The sequence below is a fragment of the Rhea americana genome, unplaced genomic scaffold (assembly GCF_003343005.1).
Source record: "Rhea americana isolate MKP2758 unplaced genomic scaffold, rheAme1 scaffold_112, whole genome shotgun sequence".
NCBI classification, from domain to species: Eukaryota; Metazoa; Chordata; class Aves; order Rheiformes; family Rheidae; genus Rhea; species Rhea americana.
In genome coordinates this window covers 1,899,067-1,918,330 of record NW_028185173.1, presented here as the reverse complement: position 1 = coordinate 1,918,330, position 19,264 = coordinate 1,899,067, and the positions used below count along the sequence as shown (strand labels likewise).

Genomic DNA, 19,264 nt, shown 5'->3' with positions numbered 1-19,264 from the left:
CTCGACTTTGTGATTGTTCTCATGCCCCAGCTGCCTCTTCCCAAAGAGCAGAGCWAAGGCTTTTTCATCCCTCTCTGCTACAATGGAAGAATAACTAGGTCATTTGAAGAAATAGTTCATTTGGCTAGTCCTTCTTGACTTTCCTCTTTTTTCTCAATATTTTTTAACCTTTCTTTAGGCTATTTAAGCTAGTCAGGTGTATCCTGGAGTGGATGATGAACCCTTTAACTCTTTCTCTTGTAACGGTTGTAAGCTTTCACATGAGAGAAAATTTGTTTTAAACACACTATAAACCTTAATCAAATATAAAATATGTTTTTTTAAAAAACCTTGTACATATAAATGGTACTATACATTCATAACAGTGATATCTAATATTTTTGCCCAGATGTCTATCACTTCAGAATAAAACAAAACATTTATGAGATCTCACTATACATCTCTCTGCGACAAGTGTAGAAGTTAGCTAATTACCTTGTTTTAACTAACTTATTTTTCATATTGCTCYGAATTAATATGTTAGTAAAATCATGGATTGTTACAACAACCCAAATGAAATGCATCTAGTGAAGAACAGTTTGCCAGCATAAAGAGAATGAACTTTGGTCACAGCCTCAGCTTTAAATATTTATCTATTATCTTATAGGATAGCAATATGCAATATTTACCCATAAATGAACATTCTAATAAAATCCTATAATAAAAAATACTGCTCCTATACATAACAAAAGGAGCAAAAAGTCATATCAAGTCTACTTACTTGGTTAAGTATATCTTGTTTCTGTAATGCATGCAAGAAAGAAAAAACATAYGTACATTAATGAAGTACAGTAACACACAGACTCTTTTTATAATAGAACTACTTTAGTTAAAAGATTAGTGATGCAGATAAAGTTTAAGAGAGAACACAAAATATTCCATTTTCTTGAATTAGCACAGACACCAAGAAAACGGTTCTAGTCAGCATTCTTGTTTTGATTAATTACGCGGTATAAACAATTTATTTTTAACCATGCAATGATAGATATCCAAGGAAAAGAAAGTAAATACAATGTTTGCATCTTTCATCCTTGTGTAAACTAAAAAAAAATTGTCAAGAATTGTTAACAATTTAATAAAAAATGAACACAATGATAAACACTAGTAAGCACTGCCTTAGAAGTTATCACTACATGCTGCTTCAATTTCTAGTAACTTCTGCTTACTTTGAGTACTGAACTAACTTTCTACATTATTCTCCATTATTCTCAAACTGCTATAAATATTTTACAGTAAAAGGTATTATCTTAACATTACAAATACTGTTGCAGACTAYGTACAAATTATATTGATTGTACCAGATTTTTCTAAAATGGAGTTACCAAGGGTATCTTTCATACTTCTACAGAGCCAATTAAAGAAACTAAAACCTCTAGAAATCAGAAGCACCTAGAGAAARCTCCTCAAAAGAATCCGCACTACTTCCAGAAACACAAAAAATCGTTTGAAGGAGGCAGGTAATTGCAACATGACTGCAAATATTCCGCCAAGTTTGGGGCTTGGCCTCCGTGGGCAGCTGAGATCTCGAAATGTGCCTTGCGTCATGCAGTCACTGTAATAACCCTTTTGCAAGTGTTTCTCTTCCCGGACTTTCTGCACATGCGCATTTTTACCCACACCCATGCTGCGGGACTCGGGAGTACTCTCCAGCTCCAGGTGCAGACCTGGGCTGGACCCTGACTGCTTCCAGGCTGAGACCCCTCCAAGCACTTTCCATTCTCACTCTTGGTGCCCTGGTTAACCCCCAAAGACGTAGGTGGGTAGCTAAGTAGGTCCACAAGAAATTGTGGTATACTCCAACAGATCCCCCAGAACAGCTGTTCGATCAAGAGTCTAGGCCTGCAAGCACACAGAGATGTGCTTTTACTGCCCAAGCTGGATACAGTCTTTAGCTCAATCTACTTCCTTAACTTTTGCTAGCCTATTCAGTGCTCTCCACCAAATAAAATGATTGAGATTAATAAATGTAGATAAATCGCAAATGATTGAGACACTATTTATAAATCACATATTCCAGCAGGTTGATCTTAATTTACCTGTAAATCTTACATGAGGTGTAAAATCCAGTCTTAATTACATATGTTAACAGTGACACACACACACACACACACAAAGAGGCAGGAGGCAGAGGTTCATTAGGTTTTACAGTTTTAGTCATCTTCCTTACACTGAAAGCTAGCAGAGAGTAAAAGTAACACTGCCAGCTCCACAAATAAACTCCCCAGACTGGATGACCTTCTGATAATCAGCTTCACTATTCCCACTAAGCTCAAAAATCATTCACTCAACTAGATATAAGATAACAGAAAAACAAGTCAGATGGTTTCACGTTACAAGCTTTGAATATCCATAGCTTTTCTTTAGCTATTTCTGTCCCATTAAATCTGCTTGTGATAAAAAAACGCAATACAGAAGCAATAGCAGGGTATAAATTCCTGAGCCCTTTAAGCAGGGAGAAGCCTGAAACAAGCAAWTTTTAAGCCTTTTTCTTAAGTATAGAAATACATCACAGTGCAAAACCAGCTGGCATAGTCCTGTGTTCCACATTTGTTAGTCTAAAAACTGACATAGCTTTTTTGCAGATTATTGATAACACTGGAAAAACATTTGAARTGATTATGAGATAATGATCTAGGAAATAATGAGATAAAATGGAAACATGCTGGTATCTCCTACAAAACAAAATGTTGGATGCTTAACAATTCAAAATGTTATCTATAAAGCACGGAAGAGGAAAGCTGCATCATGACTGATTTCAGTTGGAGCTTTATATCTTGGATATCTCATGTTGCCAATACTAAAACACTCTAAGACTTTCTTTTAATTTTTCAGGTAGTAATTACCTTAGTTAAATAGTACATCCAGCACAGGGAGACCTCATCTGATCAGACACAACCAGCTCTCAAATCATCTTGTAAAGAGCTTATCGAGGTAGCAGGCTGAATGAATGCCAGAAATACAGACACCCGTGCTCTGTGCAAGGGCAGTTCAGTCTGCCTTGGATTATTCACTCAGCTGCAAAGAAAGTAATCTCGGCTACTCTGCCTCCAGTTCAGCAGTTTATGTCACGAAACCCGAGCTAATAAATCCTACTGAATCCAAACCAGCTTTACTGCTAGCCGTATTTTCCTTTTGCTGCTCTCTCTAAATTTTGAGAGCTAAACAGCAAAATGCAAGAGCTGTTGGGACCAGCCTGGGTCAAACATGGGCAACCCCGAGCGGTGCTGAGTACACCAATACCCCTGCTGAAGACAGTGGAGCCACTGTAAGGAGTTGGGTTTCCTTTCTCTCCTCCCTTTCCAGCCTCCCATCCGGCTTATTTGCTTGGGTGCTGCACTGCTCCCTATGCCCCTGAGCTGCTTCAGGGCATMAGTAGGGTGCTACATGCAAACGGTTGTGAAATGAAGAACAGAATGGGAAACRTTGTACAGATATGTGGACTCTGCTCGGGACCGGCTGTGACTGCTTATTCCAACTTTGCATAGATTTTGCCAGGTCCACTTGGCTTCAGTCAGAGCAGCTGTCACAGGTGCCCRTACTGCTCGCTTTTTGCCATGACTCAATCTCCACATACCCCCAAATTGGAGAGATGACTATTAAAAGGGCTTAATCACACCACTTTAAATACTGACTTGTTGTATACAAATCTTGATAGTTTCATAAATGTGTATTACCTACAAGATGTCTGTTATTTAAATATATTCATAAATACACAATTAGTTTGTACTTTAAAAGCGTGTATTTTACAAAGCTGAAAACTTGTATGGAAAGTGAAAAGTGAACAGTTTCAAGAGAAAAACATGAATAATAATTACGAAACTTTTAAGACAATTTTACAATGTACATTAGGGACACAAAGATACAAAAAAAAAAAAAAAAAAAAAAAAAAAAAAAAAAAGGTAGGCACTGAGTTTGTAAATTAACATTTCACATTTTTCTAAAAAAATTTACTGCTTAAGTAAAATAATGGAGATTTAAAATGATGATTTATAAGATAACACATACTAGTTCAATGAGGTATGAAATACTTTCCTTGGAAAACGAAAAATTGAAAAGAGAAATTGAGTAAAATACTCAATATTATGTTGTACTAAGTTCAAAGGGTCAAACAATATTTCAATCTTTCAATCCCAATCAAACCCAATCTTTGGGTTATAACTGGCTTACTTGACGACAATTCTCGTCTTTTACACCCTGAATAAAAGATCAAGTCATTTTCATAATGGTTAGTACATTCTTATGTTTTACATTTCACACAATGCAAGCATAATAAGGAACATTACAGAAATACGTTTTTACTTAGCTATATTTTGAATAACACTTTATGGATGTGTTAACCAGATACACATTGCAATCGAGAGTATTGGAAGAACACAATCTAGCTTTTTCTACCAGATGAAATAGAATATTTGCTCTAGGAGTGAATCTGTAGCCACAGTGCGCACATGCATGTTTCCCTTCTGCAAAATTCTTTGCTTCATAACATGAGAAAGATGGTATTAAAGGGGATCTTTATACCAGAAAACACTTATGAGAAGCAGAATTTAAGAAGAAATCCTAACTGAACACATTGTCCTTTTCTAACCTCTGAAAATCTTAACATCTTAATCTTTAAAACAATTGGGAAGTACATTAAATTTACTATAGCAGTTATTTCCATTTTAAGAAAACAAATTGTCTGTGTAAATTATTCAACAGTTCTGCAGGATGTGATGTCATAAACTTTTAGTTCTTCAAAATWTACATATCTTTATTTTCAAACAGTCACAATTACTTCAAGTAGCTGATTTATAAATAACTTTCTTTTTCTAAATGCTTAAATTTGATACGACACTTATAAATATTTTTCCCACCATTTTTGACCATTGAAGAAAGAAGAATTACCCCTTCAGGATTATATTTTGCTAGCACTCCACTGCCATGAAATTCTTCCAAGACATCCTTAATTTTCTTGGTAGAATCTAGAGGAAGAATAAAGAGAAAGAAAATGAAAAAATAGAAAACAGATTAACATAAAATGAACTGTAATTAAATAAGCAACAACAAAACCGTTAATAGCTTTTCTGAACGCACATTAATAATTTCCTCTAGCTGCACGAGAGCTACTGGCACAATCAAAATGAGAATAAACTGTACCCTCTCACCAAACACTGCAAAAATCAGCAAATAAACACTAACATGTGGAAACATACACTTTTCAACCCAAACCTTGATTGCTGTTAGGTAGTGTATTTCTGAATGAATTGTTTGCAAGGTCTATTTTAAGTCACTTCTTTTTGTCCTTGAAACCTGAGTTATCTATGGAACATGCTCATTCCCAACAGCATTACTAAATCTCCTCTGGCATAGTTGCCAATGAGTAAAGGAGCTGTCAGAACAGTGAGACAATATCAAGATAAAGGGAAAAGTCAAGGAAAAATCTTTTTTCTGAAATGATGTCACAGGAAAAATGTTGCTATTGAAGCCCCAACTCCTGCAAACCTCTAAAATATTCTAACTGCTGCCAGCTATAATAGCTTTAGGGCAACTTTTGTCTAACAGAATTGTAAAAAACTATGCCAGTTCAGCAACACAGGCATCTTTTAACTCATCCATTTTGTTTTTTTCAAGTTATAGATGTCTACTTGCAAAATAACAAGACTGCCATTTCACTAAGTTGCCACTGTATAAAACCCTTCAACTCACAGTTAGACTGCATCATGCACTCAGCCATCCTCTCCACCTTTTAAGATATTTTATCAATAAAAATAAATGTAACGCAGTTTTGTCTTAAATATAGCAGTCAAGTGCATAATGGTTAAATGTGCGTAATGGCCACAATCCTGGAGTAAACCTTGGACCAGCAATGAGTAACAGATTCATTATAGAAGAAAACAGGTATACATAATGGCGGCACACTTTTTTCTATGGCAAAATCTGGAGGGAAAGAAGGCAAGCAAAGAGAGAGGAACAAGAACAGGACTATTAGTAATGTTTGGACATCAGCAATCAGTTAAATACTTAAGATTACAAGCATCAGAACCTAGCCTTACAGCTTAAAAAAAAAAAAAAAAAAAAAGTATCAACAGAACACAGAATGGTAATAGTTGAGAGTTAAAGAAATTCCTCATCTACAAATTGACTCTAAAAGGTTTATTTAATAAATTATATGACTTTAGGAGGGAGAAAATATGACAGCAAAAAATTTTAAAGAAATTTAAGTTTGTAACAGTTATAAACAGGAGGAATTTCACACTACTAAAATTCAATTTCCTCTAGGGATGCTGAAAAGGAGGGCTTTTCATGGGAAGGTGGTATTAGAGTTTGGGTGGTAATAAGAATGGCTTCTCCTAGTGTCAGTCATTTTATAATGCTTTCTTAAGTGAAAATACCTGATACTTTCTGTATGGTCATAATACAAGAGCTTATTTTGATTAATCAGATATATTTTGACTTATCAGGTTGGAACTAATTGAATTTCCCTTATCTCACGGGCAGTCACAGCAAGTATTTATTTGATAAATAGCCATCTATAGTTTTACTGATATGTGATCTTAAATGCAGCACACAATTTCAACTTTGTTGGCTACCATAAAAATAGAATCAAAAACTGTAATAAAAGAAGTGTAGTACATCGATACGTTAAGTTGAGTAAGAACTGTATTTAGAAATCGTTCAGTTAGACAGTTTTCTGATTAGGACAAGTACAGAGATTGATGATTGACAGTGATTTCTATTTCACTTGGTCTCTTACATTTCAGTATGCTTTTCAGTAGTCATATGGACCCACAGCTGTCTATACAAATCACTGCACCTTATGGTAATGAAGTCAATAATCATGGAAGAGTCAATCCAAGCTGAGTAACTACATGAAAGAGGTGTCTGAAAATAACTCTAAAAAAAGATTTTTGTGATGTTTGGAAGAAAAGAGGAAGAGGTCAAACACATCTGAAATAGCAAGAGAAGTCTCCTCCTACACATTCTGTTATACAAAGAAAATATCTAAATTAAAAAATGGCTTGTGTGCTAGAGATTTTACAAGAGCGAGCTGAGGTTTTTCTCCTAGGAACAACCACATTTCTTTCGTATTTTCCCAGATAGATTCTATTCATCTTTCAGCGAGTATTGTGCCTAGGCAACTGTAATTAAAACTGAAATAAGTGTTATGTTTCTAATTAAAAATATATTAAATCTTTGCTTTTAATTTTGTACAGACTCTTCTTAATCAAATATGATTAAAATAGAAAAATTCTCTGTTTCAGCAACTGCACAACTATTTTCTCTTTTTCTGCAAGTCAGCTTAATGCAGTCATCCAGCAAGCATAGCAAGTTCCATCCTTGAAATATCAATCAAGAAAAAAGGGTCTGTGGATCTAATTTCTGCATCAGTTGTCCCAACAGAACTCTGAGAGACTTCCAAGGTCTGGACAGGAGTTACATTTATTACAAGCACCACATCACACATTTGGCAACTGAGGCAGAACCATTTTTCAAAATCTTTTGTTCACAGTCATTCGATCATTTTTTGGTCCATGTAACAGTATCCAAACTAACCTGAAGAGATTTTATAAAATTCGGTGAAATGACATATCAATGTTTTAAGCTGAACACCACTAACAACAGCATCTGCTTGTGTAATCTTCATTCTGTTGATGTTCTCTCAGAAAAATTAATTCTCCTTCTACAGCTCTAAAGGCAACCAGTAGTAGGAGCATGTTCCATTTTTAGTAAGTTGACCTGAAAGAATGTGATCCTCAAGATCATTCTTACCTGGGGACTGCATGAAAAACAAATAAACAAACTAACAAGCAAGAGACGTTGCTTTAGAAAGCTCTAGGTCAATAAAAACAAACTCCAATGAAACACTCTCTCAATTCTACTGATAAAAAAAATTGCTAGGTAAATGCCTTCTGGCAAAAACAGACAAAAGTTTTCAAAACTTATTCGAAATAATAATACATATTTAATATTACCAATATTATGCAGGTAATATATATATAGGATATACATACAATAGATTGCGTATATAACATATAGTACACAGTACAATATATACCAGTGTGTGTGTGTGTGTGTGTGTATATATATATATATATATATATATTATACTATATAAAGTATGTAAAGTGTGTGTGTGTAGCATAAGCCAGGCAAAAACGTATTCAAAAGCCAGAAGACTCCTGCTCTCTAAGCTGTACAATTCAAATGTTATCCTAGTGCATTTTTTTCACCTAGTGTTTCATCTTCATCCAAAATTGAGCATCTATTGAATCTTTCTGTACTACTAATATTAAATACCTTAGTCAGATGATGTTTATTTAGAAAAATATAGAAAAACCACACTTCAGGTGTTCAAGAAAAAGAAGACTATTTCATTTCTTAATTAGTCTTCACAGTGTTATGACTACCCATGAATTTTTTTATCATAGAGGTGCAATTTTCTCAACTGTTCAGTTCAGTAAAGCATAAAATACAAATATAATTCTGATCACTCATGTGCATATTTATTCAGGCTTTAAAATTCCCCTTTTCCTTTCAGGCAAATATTCTTGCGTTGAGCTGATCTTACTCATCTCACACAAGCTCTCCCCTCCTTCCAGACTCAGTATTGGAAGTCAATAGCCAAAGTCAAATTCAAATAAGTAAAGTTATCAGAATTTTGCTTTGTATCTCCATTTCTGATAAAATTCCCGTCATAGAGGTACACATTGCTAAGTGTAGTCTCAACAGCAGACTTTCAGTAGTTCTTATTTTACGAGCTGTTTCAGCACAAAATAAACCATACAGGTCAAATTAAGAGATAAATCATAGCATTATGTAAAACTTAGGAACACTTCTCCAAGCCAGGACCAGACATAAACAGAAAGTCACAATTATTCTACTAACCTTCCCAATGTTTCAGGACAAAGTACACTGCAATAGGTCTGTATAGTAAAAACAGAAAATCCTCCCTGCTTTGATAATGCGCTTATGTTCTACATGGTTGGTGGAAAATGAAACAAGACTTGTTAATTCTCTTTCTTTGATACATATACTTTATTTTCTTCTTCTTCTAATATCATCAGTCCAYGAATGAGTATAGCTGCTCTGTACAACTTGTAAACATGCCAGAARAGTTCTAACATAAAGCAGTAGCAAGTATTTTGCAAAAACTACCTTATTTGATTTTAAATTTTATTTTAAGGTCCAAAATGGATAGAACAGATTCCATATTCGTCTTGTGGTCTTTGAAAACATTCTTTTTCATATCCAAAGGGCAAAGTAAATCATGGTTACTATTTCCTACTGCCATACTTGCATGACAGACAGTAGAAAAATTCACTGTTAGTTATCAAAGCAAAGTGTTGTAATAATTTAAATATTCATGATCCATCTAGGTTACACACAATAAAGCAATGGAAGGATGTCCAAATCAGCATTTAAGAATGGATTCACATTCCTCTCATTTCTGAGACAGTAGGTACATTCATTTGAATTGACCTTGGAAAAATTCTGCTCCTTTACAGAAGTCACCCCTGTTAAAATCAGTTTTTTAAATAAAAATAGAATTATTGAATAGCACTGCTGATTTATCAATAACAACATAATTTTACATGCAAGGTCTAATCAGAGCCTTAGCTGAAGTACTTACTACCATATATTAAAAGATAGCTCATTTCCACCATTTTCTTTTCTGTTCCTACTAATAAAAAGTAACGGAAACATGTTTTTCATGTTCAAAGAATGTACAAATGTACTGAGTAATCTCCAAAACCCTCTCTAGGTTTTACCCAGAGTGCCAAAAATTTATCCAAGATCTCACTGTTTTACATCTTGATTACTGCCACTTACTTTCCCTCTTTGCCTGTCTCCATGATGCTTATTATCTCCCATTCCAGCACAAGCAGTTATTTTTCCCTGTGATCTTGATACATGGCTGAAGCACTTACTAACAATAGATGTTAATCTCACAGATGCTATAGGCTAGTTTCTAATCTATTCACTCTGGTCCAAATTATCTACATAATCACTAGAAAATGGGGACGGAAGCACAAGTCGCAAATTCAAACCTGTGTTCTCAACATTATCTCTGCAAATACAGATGTTCTGCTCATCTTAGCAACCTACTACTTTGTGAGCACTCTCAGTAAATTCACAGGCACCACTCACTTGTTCAAAGTTAAAAATAAGTAGTCTTTAATCTCACTAGATAGCTTTTTTTTTTTTTTTAATTAAATATAGATTATTTCTGTGTCTGGGTCCCCTTATTCCAAGCTCTCCTTGAGAGAGAAAGTTTCTAAATATGTGTAGACAGAGCACACAGCATCTCACTGTAGTGCCTAAATCTCACCTTATCTGTAAAGCTATGTATGGATATGTAAAGCACAGTATGGATTTCAGGTAGCATTAAATATGTTTTTTGGAGAAGCATTTCATATTTTTGTTCTCATAATTCTTTTTTTTCTTTTCTTTTCTTTTTTTTTTTTTTTTTTTCCTTTTTTTTTTTTTACTTTTCCAATTTTTTGGGCATTTGCCCAAAATATTTGGTTCTTTTTTTTTTCTGGATGGATTTTATCTCTCAACCTGTCTTCCGCTGCAATTTGGACAGAATACAGCAGTGTTCACTGAGCTCAGGAGATGGAATAGGAGAAAAANTTTTTTTTTTTTTTTTTTTTTCCTTTTTTCTTAATTACTAGTCCAATGCTTTGGGCATTTGCCCAAAATATTTGGTTCTTTCTTTTATCTGGATGGATTTTATCTCTCAACCTGTCTTCCGCTGCAATTTGGACAGAATACAGCAGTGTTCACTGAGCTCAGGAGATGGAATAGGAGAAAAAGAAACTATGACGCTGGAGTTAGACCCCTTCCTTGTGAGAGGCTTCCCAGCTTCTGTTCTAGTGAGTCTGAGGAAGAAAAAACAGGCTAGGCATGATGCAGAACTGAAAAGTTAATAGTTTTGGGGAGAAACAGAGCGGTGCAGACATTTTAATAAATTATGACTTCAGACCAACAGACATATAGATGAGACTTGAGCTAATGTTGTATTGTTTCAGACTAAATACAAATTAAATAAAACCATAACATTAGAAATAATTAGCCTGCCTACATAACAATGGCATATTCAGTGCCTGACTTTTTCTTAAGTGTTTTTCAGTCTTTTTTCAGTTTTCCTAACAAAGTTACATGTTCTAACTGAAGACAAATTTACATACCAAGTTCCAAACCATTTAAGATGTAGTCCACATTAAAAATGATTATTAGGTTTATAAAATGCCACAACTTAAATGAGGAAGACTGAGCACTCCAGACTAGAAGTCAGTGTATCATTTTCCCCTACTCAGAAAACACTGACCAGTAGAAGAAACCACATTCCTCCACATTCTCTCCTCATCCTCCCCCAAAATCCTTAGAAAGAGCAAAGATAAAACAAAACAAAAAATTCCCAAATACAAAATATTCTTCCCCAAACCACCAAAAATTATGTAAAAATCAGCTTAAATTAAGAGCCTACACACATAAAACTGTTTTACAATTTAAAGCAAAATAATCACTAGAAAGCAATAGCTTAAAAGCTGTTCCATTATAAATCCAGATGTAGTTTTCACTCTTCACAAAAATTAATAATAACCTGCACACTTATTGGACCATAACTAATTTTGACATCTACAAGTAAACTAATAACCACTTTATACAACTATTTCCATTTTGTAAACTTACAAAACATGAAAACTATCAAAAGTATCTAAAGTCCTCCAAAGGTCAAGTTCAGCATTTATATTTAAAAGCATCAGGGTGTTTTTGAGAGATTTACGGTTTTATACATAGGCCATAAGATAGTTTATTTCCACCTAGCATGTTGTTCTTATTCCCGATCTTTCTCACTAATGGCAAACTTGAGTTCCCTTGTCTCTTCCTTCAACATACACCTACTAAATACTAGTGCACATGTTTCTCCCTCATATTTCCCAAAGACAGAATTGCCAAATGGGTTGGTCAGAGACGCTAAACTTGTGGGTTTGAGTTTATATTACAACTTATGACACATCACATGAAATACAGTTACTGTGCAAATGGAACCTGCAAAATCATTTAACACGTTCTACCTGTTCACTATGAGGGTGACTCAAAATTAGTTATTAGGGCTTCTTTTGATCACAGCCCTTTATTTCTAAGAGCTTGAGAGAAGCTCCTCAAGTGGTCGCAGTTTTCTCTTTCATCTGTACCTTTTTTCTTTTTCTTTCATTTCTTTATGGGCGAAGCAGCCTTAAAGCCCTGTTTCATTATAAAGCAAGGCAGAATTTAAAAGCTATGTTTGGTTCTTCCATCCTTCCCTGTAACAAAAACAACTGAAATGCTGAAATGCTTCTGTACTCTTCCTGAAGCAGGAAGATTTGATGTTTCTTCCTTCCAAAATATCGTGCTCATTTTCTCGGCTGTGAGGATTTTAAGTTTCCTGTTACAGACAAATTACTGTTACTGCATAAACTTAYGCAGTGAAACTGAACTTTAGAGGTGAAATTTTAGCTCTGTTGAAATTGAAGCAACGCTTCTGACCTTAACAGGAAAAAGACTTTCACCTAAGGTAATTTTTGTAACATACAATAAATCATATTCTCACAAATAAAGCAATATAAATGTTAAATCAAGGGAAGCTTTTTTAAAAAACTAAAAACCAACTAGATTTTTTTTTATTCATCCTACTGGTTCCTGATTCATTAAGATACATTTATCWTTCATTTCAAGATTTATTCACTATTGCAAAGAAATATTCCTTAAAACTATAAAGTGCCACTCTCGTGATCATGATTCTCTAGTTTTTATCTTAAGATCAGAGGCTTTAAAGTCAAATAATTATCTAGACCATAAAAGTGAATTAGTAACAGAAGCACACACTGCTTTGAATTTTTTCTGTTCTCCCATTACCGAAGGATACAAAATGATGGTCTTGTAAGAATGACACATTGACAAATAGAAAAGATTCAAACATATGTTTGAACATACAGCATTGTAGGTCCTGCTCCTCACCCTACTTCAGGTAGGAGTTAATTCAGTTTTAGGGAGCTGATAAAATTGAAAGACATGTTTCAGGCCCGTTAAATTAATTATTAGTTTGAGTTTGAAATTGTACCAAAATACATGCTTGTTAATGGTGTATGATGCCACCAAAAGCATTTTAGATTACATATTTATCATTAAAATGACTGGTTGTCTCCCTGTCTCATTGTAGGAGACAGTAAATAAATCAGATTTCATTTGTAACACAGTAATTTAGATTCTTTCAAGTATTTGTGTACCTGTCCTATTTTAACAAGATGTTAAAGCTCTTAATCTTGGTTCATATGAATGGGTTATGTATTTCTACAAAGGGACAGAAATTAGTTAATTGTCACTTACGATCATTTTCACACAAAATTACCTTGACGTAGGAACCTAACATGGCAAAAAAATCCCAACATGATTATTTTGATTCATTTCTCATATTTATATACCCAAATCATGAGACTTTAACTKGTGTGGAATGCATGAAAATTGGCTCAATAAGATTTTAATTCTTAGGCTTTTTTTTTTTAATAACTTTTTTTATAAGAGTTTTTATAACTCTTCTCAATTGCCAGTAGAATTACAGTAATGCAAAAACTTGGCAGAGTTTTCTCAGAGGTTTCTAACTACTTAATACACAATTAAAGCTAAAACTATACTGTCTTCTTCACAGTAACAACATATTTCAAATAACTATGAGTAAAAAAGAAAGAATGTAATTATACACTACATGAGAAAAATGTTTGAGTTCAACGTGGATTAAAGATAACGCATCTTTGCTGTCACGTGCAAAATGGAAAGACAGAGGAAATASAAGCAGGAGAATACATGGCAGGTAAAATGAATACACTATTTTTTGAGATAATTTTTTATCATTTTTCTAAACATATGGATGGCAAGTATGACACATTACTTCTTTAAGTTTTTTTTTTCTGATAACAAAACAAGTACATTTTAAAAGGCAACAAGAGGAAGTATTAAATGTGTCCAGATGGTGAAGAACTTTTCACACATTGCAAATTCCCTGTGAGCTGTTACAAGTACAGGGGCACAAGGGTAACTGGGAGAAGTGACACAGAAGAGAGGGAAAGGATTCAGTAATCCCACTCACTGCAGTCACTAACCAGCTAATTCTAGGAACTTCTCCTATCATTTTAACTCTGAAGACCAATACAGGTGACCTTTTTCCTTGCAGTCTGTCCCACACACATCAAGGAAAAAACTTCTTCACAGTAGCAAACCAGACCATTCACAATCAGCAATTTTTTACTACGTACCTTCTCCGACACGGCAATAATGGATTAAAACTTCACAGGCAGGCATTTAAAGTTCAGTAACATGTAAACAGTTATTTTAACACCCTACRTATTTGGAAAAGTAAGGCCAAAGTGGAGAACCAAAGCATACAAATGTAGGCTCTTCAACACCACACTTTATTAAAGACATCTTGAAATTTGTAAAATCATTAAGACATGTAGTTTACCTCGGAAATTTTTATATCTGAAAGAGGCATAATCAGGATTCCCAGGTCCTATATTGTCTCTTCATCTAAGGGCAGAGAAGAGGTAGATACTACCTATTCTTGTGTTTCATTTTTGTTTCTTTTTCTCTCTTTTTTTCATCCAATTATTAGGGAATTATGCAACTGCTAAGGGGAGAAGAGGGGGAGTAAAGTCAATATGAACAAGCTATAGAGGTGTACTGCTGCAAGAGAAATGTGTTTACCAGGCAGAAGCATTGGAATATATTACAGTATTCCACTAGGTACATCGTATTCCACAGTATATATCAGTAACTAAAAAATACACTTAGTGTCCTCATTGTTTTCTTTGAATTATATTTGTTATCTGCCCAGTAGTAAGCTAGTAAAAGTAGGAAGCTGTTTTGCCTTTTTCTGTTCTAAATATGATTCCTTAATTTTTGTTCTTGGTGATCGTGCATTGGAATAGTAGTAAAAAGCAGTTGCTAAAATGTTCATTAACACCTATTGTCTCTAAGACCCCAAAGCAAGCCCTGACAATTCAACTGAAAACTTTTCAACATTTAGAGGTAATGTTATCAAAAACTCTATCAAGCAATGTAGTTGTACAGAACGCTTGCCAATATTCTCTTATTGCTTTGCTAGTTTTGGTATATCTGATCTCCACATTAATGTATATTAAATACACACACAGATGTATACATAAACTAAAATACAAGGGCTTGGCAACAATCTTCGTATCATAATTTCAGTTAGGTGAATTCATACTTGTGCCAGTACCTGCAGCCAGCAAGGTATTGGCTGAAGTAACCTGTCAATCACCAYAAAAAATAGCTTAAGGTTGCCACCATGGATTGAGGAAGGGAAACAGGGAAAGCTTCTGCTCTATAGTCTATATATAATTTTTGAATATCATAAACAGAATTGATCATTTGGGGCATTAAGCRTTAAGCATACTTCCATCCTTGTTATTTTTTTTCATTACGGTTTATATGTTAAGAAATTGCCTGAAGGTTCACAGTTTCTAGTAAACCTGTTTAAAATAAATTTAGGCTATTCTTGTTTATACGAAGCCACTTCAATTTGTATTTCCTTTACAGRGGGTTTTATATTTACCAAGTTGGAAGTGCTGACACTTCACATTAAGGGTTCTAATTTTCCACCAATTTTGCTGAGGATCCTGCTGTAATTCCGTTTTGGATAAAATATTTGCATGCTTTTTATAGTACTGCAGGTGTTGAGGCTTTGGAAACATTAATGTCATATAAAGTATAAAGTTAGTCACTGATAAAATCACAGGTGGTGTCCATAAAACTGAGTTGTTAACAAGATGTCTGCCTGCAAGTCACTGCCTCCCAATAACAGCTTAATTACAAAGTCATGGTCTGATGGTGAGATTGTTCCCACTGTGGTACTACTTACACATTCAGCTATGTTATAAGGCTACTAAGAATGCCTTGATAAATAGTTAGAATTAAAAAATTACAGCCAAAAGAGAAGATGCTACAAACTGAGCAGTAGAATTTGAAAGTCTCCATTTTCAAACCTATGCTGGAGATCTGTTTTATGTTCAAGTGTTCTGGAAAACTARTATGTTTTAAGTACTACTTCCATAAATCCTCTAGCAGCAGAGATCAAAATTCAAAATTCTGCTTCCATCCAAGCAATCTCTGTGTCTGAATATGGTTCCATTAAACAGGTCTCTTGCAGCACTGCTATAACAAATCTTCATTTTGCCAATATTAAATACTTTTCTCATAAATGAACTCATTTATCTCATTAATTTCTTAAGAGATTTTATAGGAAATATTGACTGTAACTGAAAAACAACACTCCGATGAGAGGCAGAGAGTACAGGAGAGCTGTACTACACACAGGTATCAGGTGAAGGAGAAGCTCATAAGATTTAGTTTATGTTCCTGCAGAGCTACGTTCTAATGATTCTTGCTTGATCCATCCCAAGTCCTTTCTGTTTCACTATAAATACGTTAGATGTGAATTCTAGCTCTTCCTTAGCTTGATGGGATTTAATCCTCTACGTCTTTGACTTACTATCAAAGCTGACATACAGCAACTCTTTGCTGATTTACTTCTTCCTTGCTCCCTGACCTAGTAAGTTCAAGCTCCTTTAGGAGGACATACACTCAATCTGGCCATCAGATACTGCAGAGGTTGTGTTCATTCAAATAAAGACTGCAGCCACTCACGAACACGTAACTCGTAGTCAATCACCTGAGCTCTCCATTGCCATGAGATCCCTCTCATAATTCACTTCTTTTTAAAAAAGAAAAAAAGCTTTTTAAAAAAGCACTAGCTTTTCTTGTTCTTGAATTCAAGATTTTCATTGACTTCAAGAGGAGAAAAGGTAGGTCAGAGCTAAGCTTCATTCRTCGTCTCTGCTGCCAATGTTTTCTTTAAATAGAATTACTCCGTACAGGCAGAGGAATTTGCTCATGTAACTTTCCTTTCTCCTGTAATACCTAGGATTATACTCTTGGTGGATGAATGTAATTTGGGGAACACCAACTGAAAAATTACGTAGATAAACATAAATGAGGTGTGAGGAAAAACAAGTAGAAAGGAATTCAAAGGTTTACGGTACTTTGAGATTACTGCTTTACTGATCAAGTGCCTCTAGTTGTGCAGAAAAGTTAAAATAAAAAATGGCAAGTGGAAAGGCAATTAAAGTTTTGTGAATAGTAATCAGTAAAAAAGAAAAAAGAAAAGAAAAAGTGTCATGGATTATCTTTGTTTGAAACTTCAGTGTTTTGTCTGAAAATAAGTAAAAAAACAGTATGTCTTTAAAAATACATAATGTGTATATAAAAAATAAAACTCTCATAGAAAGCCAAAAAAATAGCAAAAATAAAAGACAATACACCTTCAGATTCAGCCATACATTAAAAAAATTTTGAAATTAYCAAGGACCAAACCAAGTAAGAACATGTTAAATAAGTATAAAACGTGCTAAAGTAAGTTGAATTAACTTGTTTTTTCTTCCTGCTATTTCCTAGCCAGTCCTAAATGCATTTCTAACATTCACAGTATTTTTAGCCATCAACTAATTTTATGCTGCAAACCGTTGGTTAAATATTCAAAGAAACTGAATAGATACGACACCAGTTCCTAACACACGTCAAATAAGTTTTGCTACTGTAAGAATATTTTATTTGAAATAATTCTCTCATGTTTGTTTTGAACAGTCTTCTGAAACATGCTTATATCAATAAAAAAATCCACTGAAAATACAAACCTATGCAGGTTGCTACGTGGATGAAGATAAGGTTTCAGGACTACGGGTACTGCCTAAGAGGATGGGAATCTTTAAAATAAAAGATACCAGTGTATTTGTTTTCTTTAACAATATGGCCCAGGAGATTCCATTTACAGCAACAATTGTTGCTACAAACAAAACTGAGATAACTTACTTTATTTTAGCAGAGGCATGACCAATACACCAGAACATACAGGTCTTTTTTGGTTACCCTTCCCTTTCCTCAAAAACACATATTCAGTTTGATTGAGTATTATCTCTTTATAGTTCAAATAACAATTTAAGTCAAAATAAGTCTTTATCCAACTTTGTAATTTTTTTAGAAGAACATCTTAAAAATGATCACTGAAAAGCTTTAGTGAGAAGAATAGAAGATGAYAGAACAACCATGGGATCTTCAGTAAGAACCCATTTCCAGTGCCTATTCCTCTCCCTCACCTCAGTATAGTCTAAGCAGATCTCTCTGAGGTGAAAATCTSCTTTTTCCCCCCTTCATCTTACAGATCACTACCAAATATACTGAAGATGTCTCTACCAACCAAGGAAAGGCATTGTCTACCCTGAAGACAAAGTTGTGACTTGGCTCCTACACTCAACCCATAGCATTAGGGGCAGAGATAAAAGTGCAGTTTAAAGCAGAGACCTCAATTTCACAAGTGGATTTTGAAAAGCGTACTGAATTCCCTTCTGTGAAAAATTTATTCTAGAAGTATCGAAAGTATCAAAAGGCAGCCTAATTAAGCCAGTTCTCTTAAAGCTGTATGAGATGTAATCACCCTCTAACTATGGTTAACATGAGCTCACTTTGAGTTAAATGTACTTCCCTTTACCTATATCAAAGATCAAAGTTTAGTACCTTTCTCCTCTACAGAAACATGCATTTTTATGATAAGTCTAATATAAACTTGCATATTATATATAGAAAGATCTTAAAGAATATATGTTTTACTGATTTATCCCATGTAAGGACAACTACAGGTTAGCAGCCCATATAAAAAATTAATGTAAATATGATACTAATAGTCTCCAGTTTTTATAAAATGATCTTTGTTATTTACTTATCATCATCATCTGAGCAATCATCATTTGCCTGTCAACATCATCAGTCACTAGCTATTCCTGGCAAGTTCACCAAGAATTTCCTTATTAAGATCTGTTTCCACATCCCAGATGATGTCTCCATCTTTAGTTACATCTTTCCATATAGCTATGCTTAAATCATTTCTGCCAGAAAACCTGCCAACAGTCAATAACCTTTGGAGAATAAATCACTTTTCCAATCTATCATACTACAGCGTAAGGAGGGAAAAAAAGTAACAGACRTGATGAATCAAATGACTTACTAAAACATCTTTTCTGTCACCTATGCTTCAAATTACAAAGATATCACACAAAGCTAAACGTAATGTATTATTAAGAAGCAAGAGAAAAAACATTTCTAATTACGTGTACTGACAATAAGCTTACATTAA

The 19,264-nt window shown here is 34.3% G+C and overlaps 1 protein-coding gene across 1 annotated transcript in view; it reads right to left on the bottom strand.

Moving 5' to 3' along the window:
* Positions 1-19,264, bottom strand: part of DGKB (diacylglycerol kinase beta) — a 349,983-nt gene that overhangs the window by 282,492 nt on the left and 48,227 nt on the right. Inside the window, exon 3 of the mRNA XM_085316086.1 lies at positions 4,924-5,000. Within this exon, the coding sequence (XP_085172212.1) occupies positions 4,924-5,000 (77 nt within the window). The remainder of the gene's footprint in view (positions 1-4,923; positions 5,001-19,264) is intronic.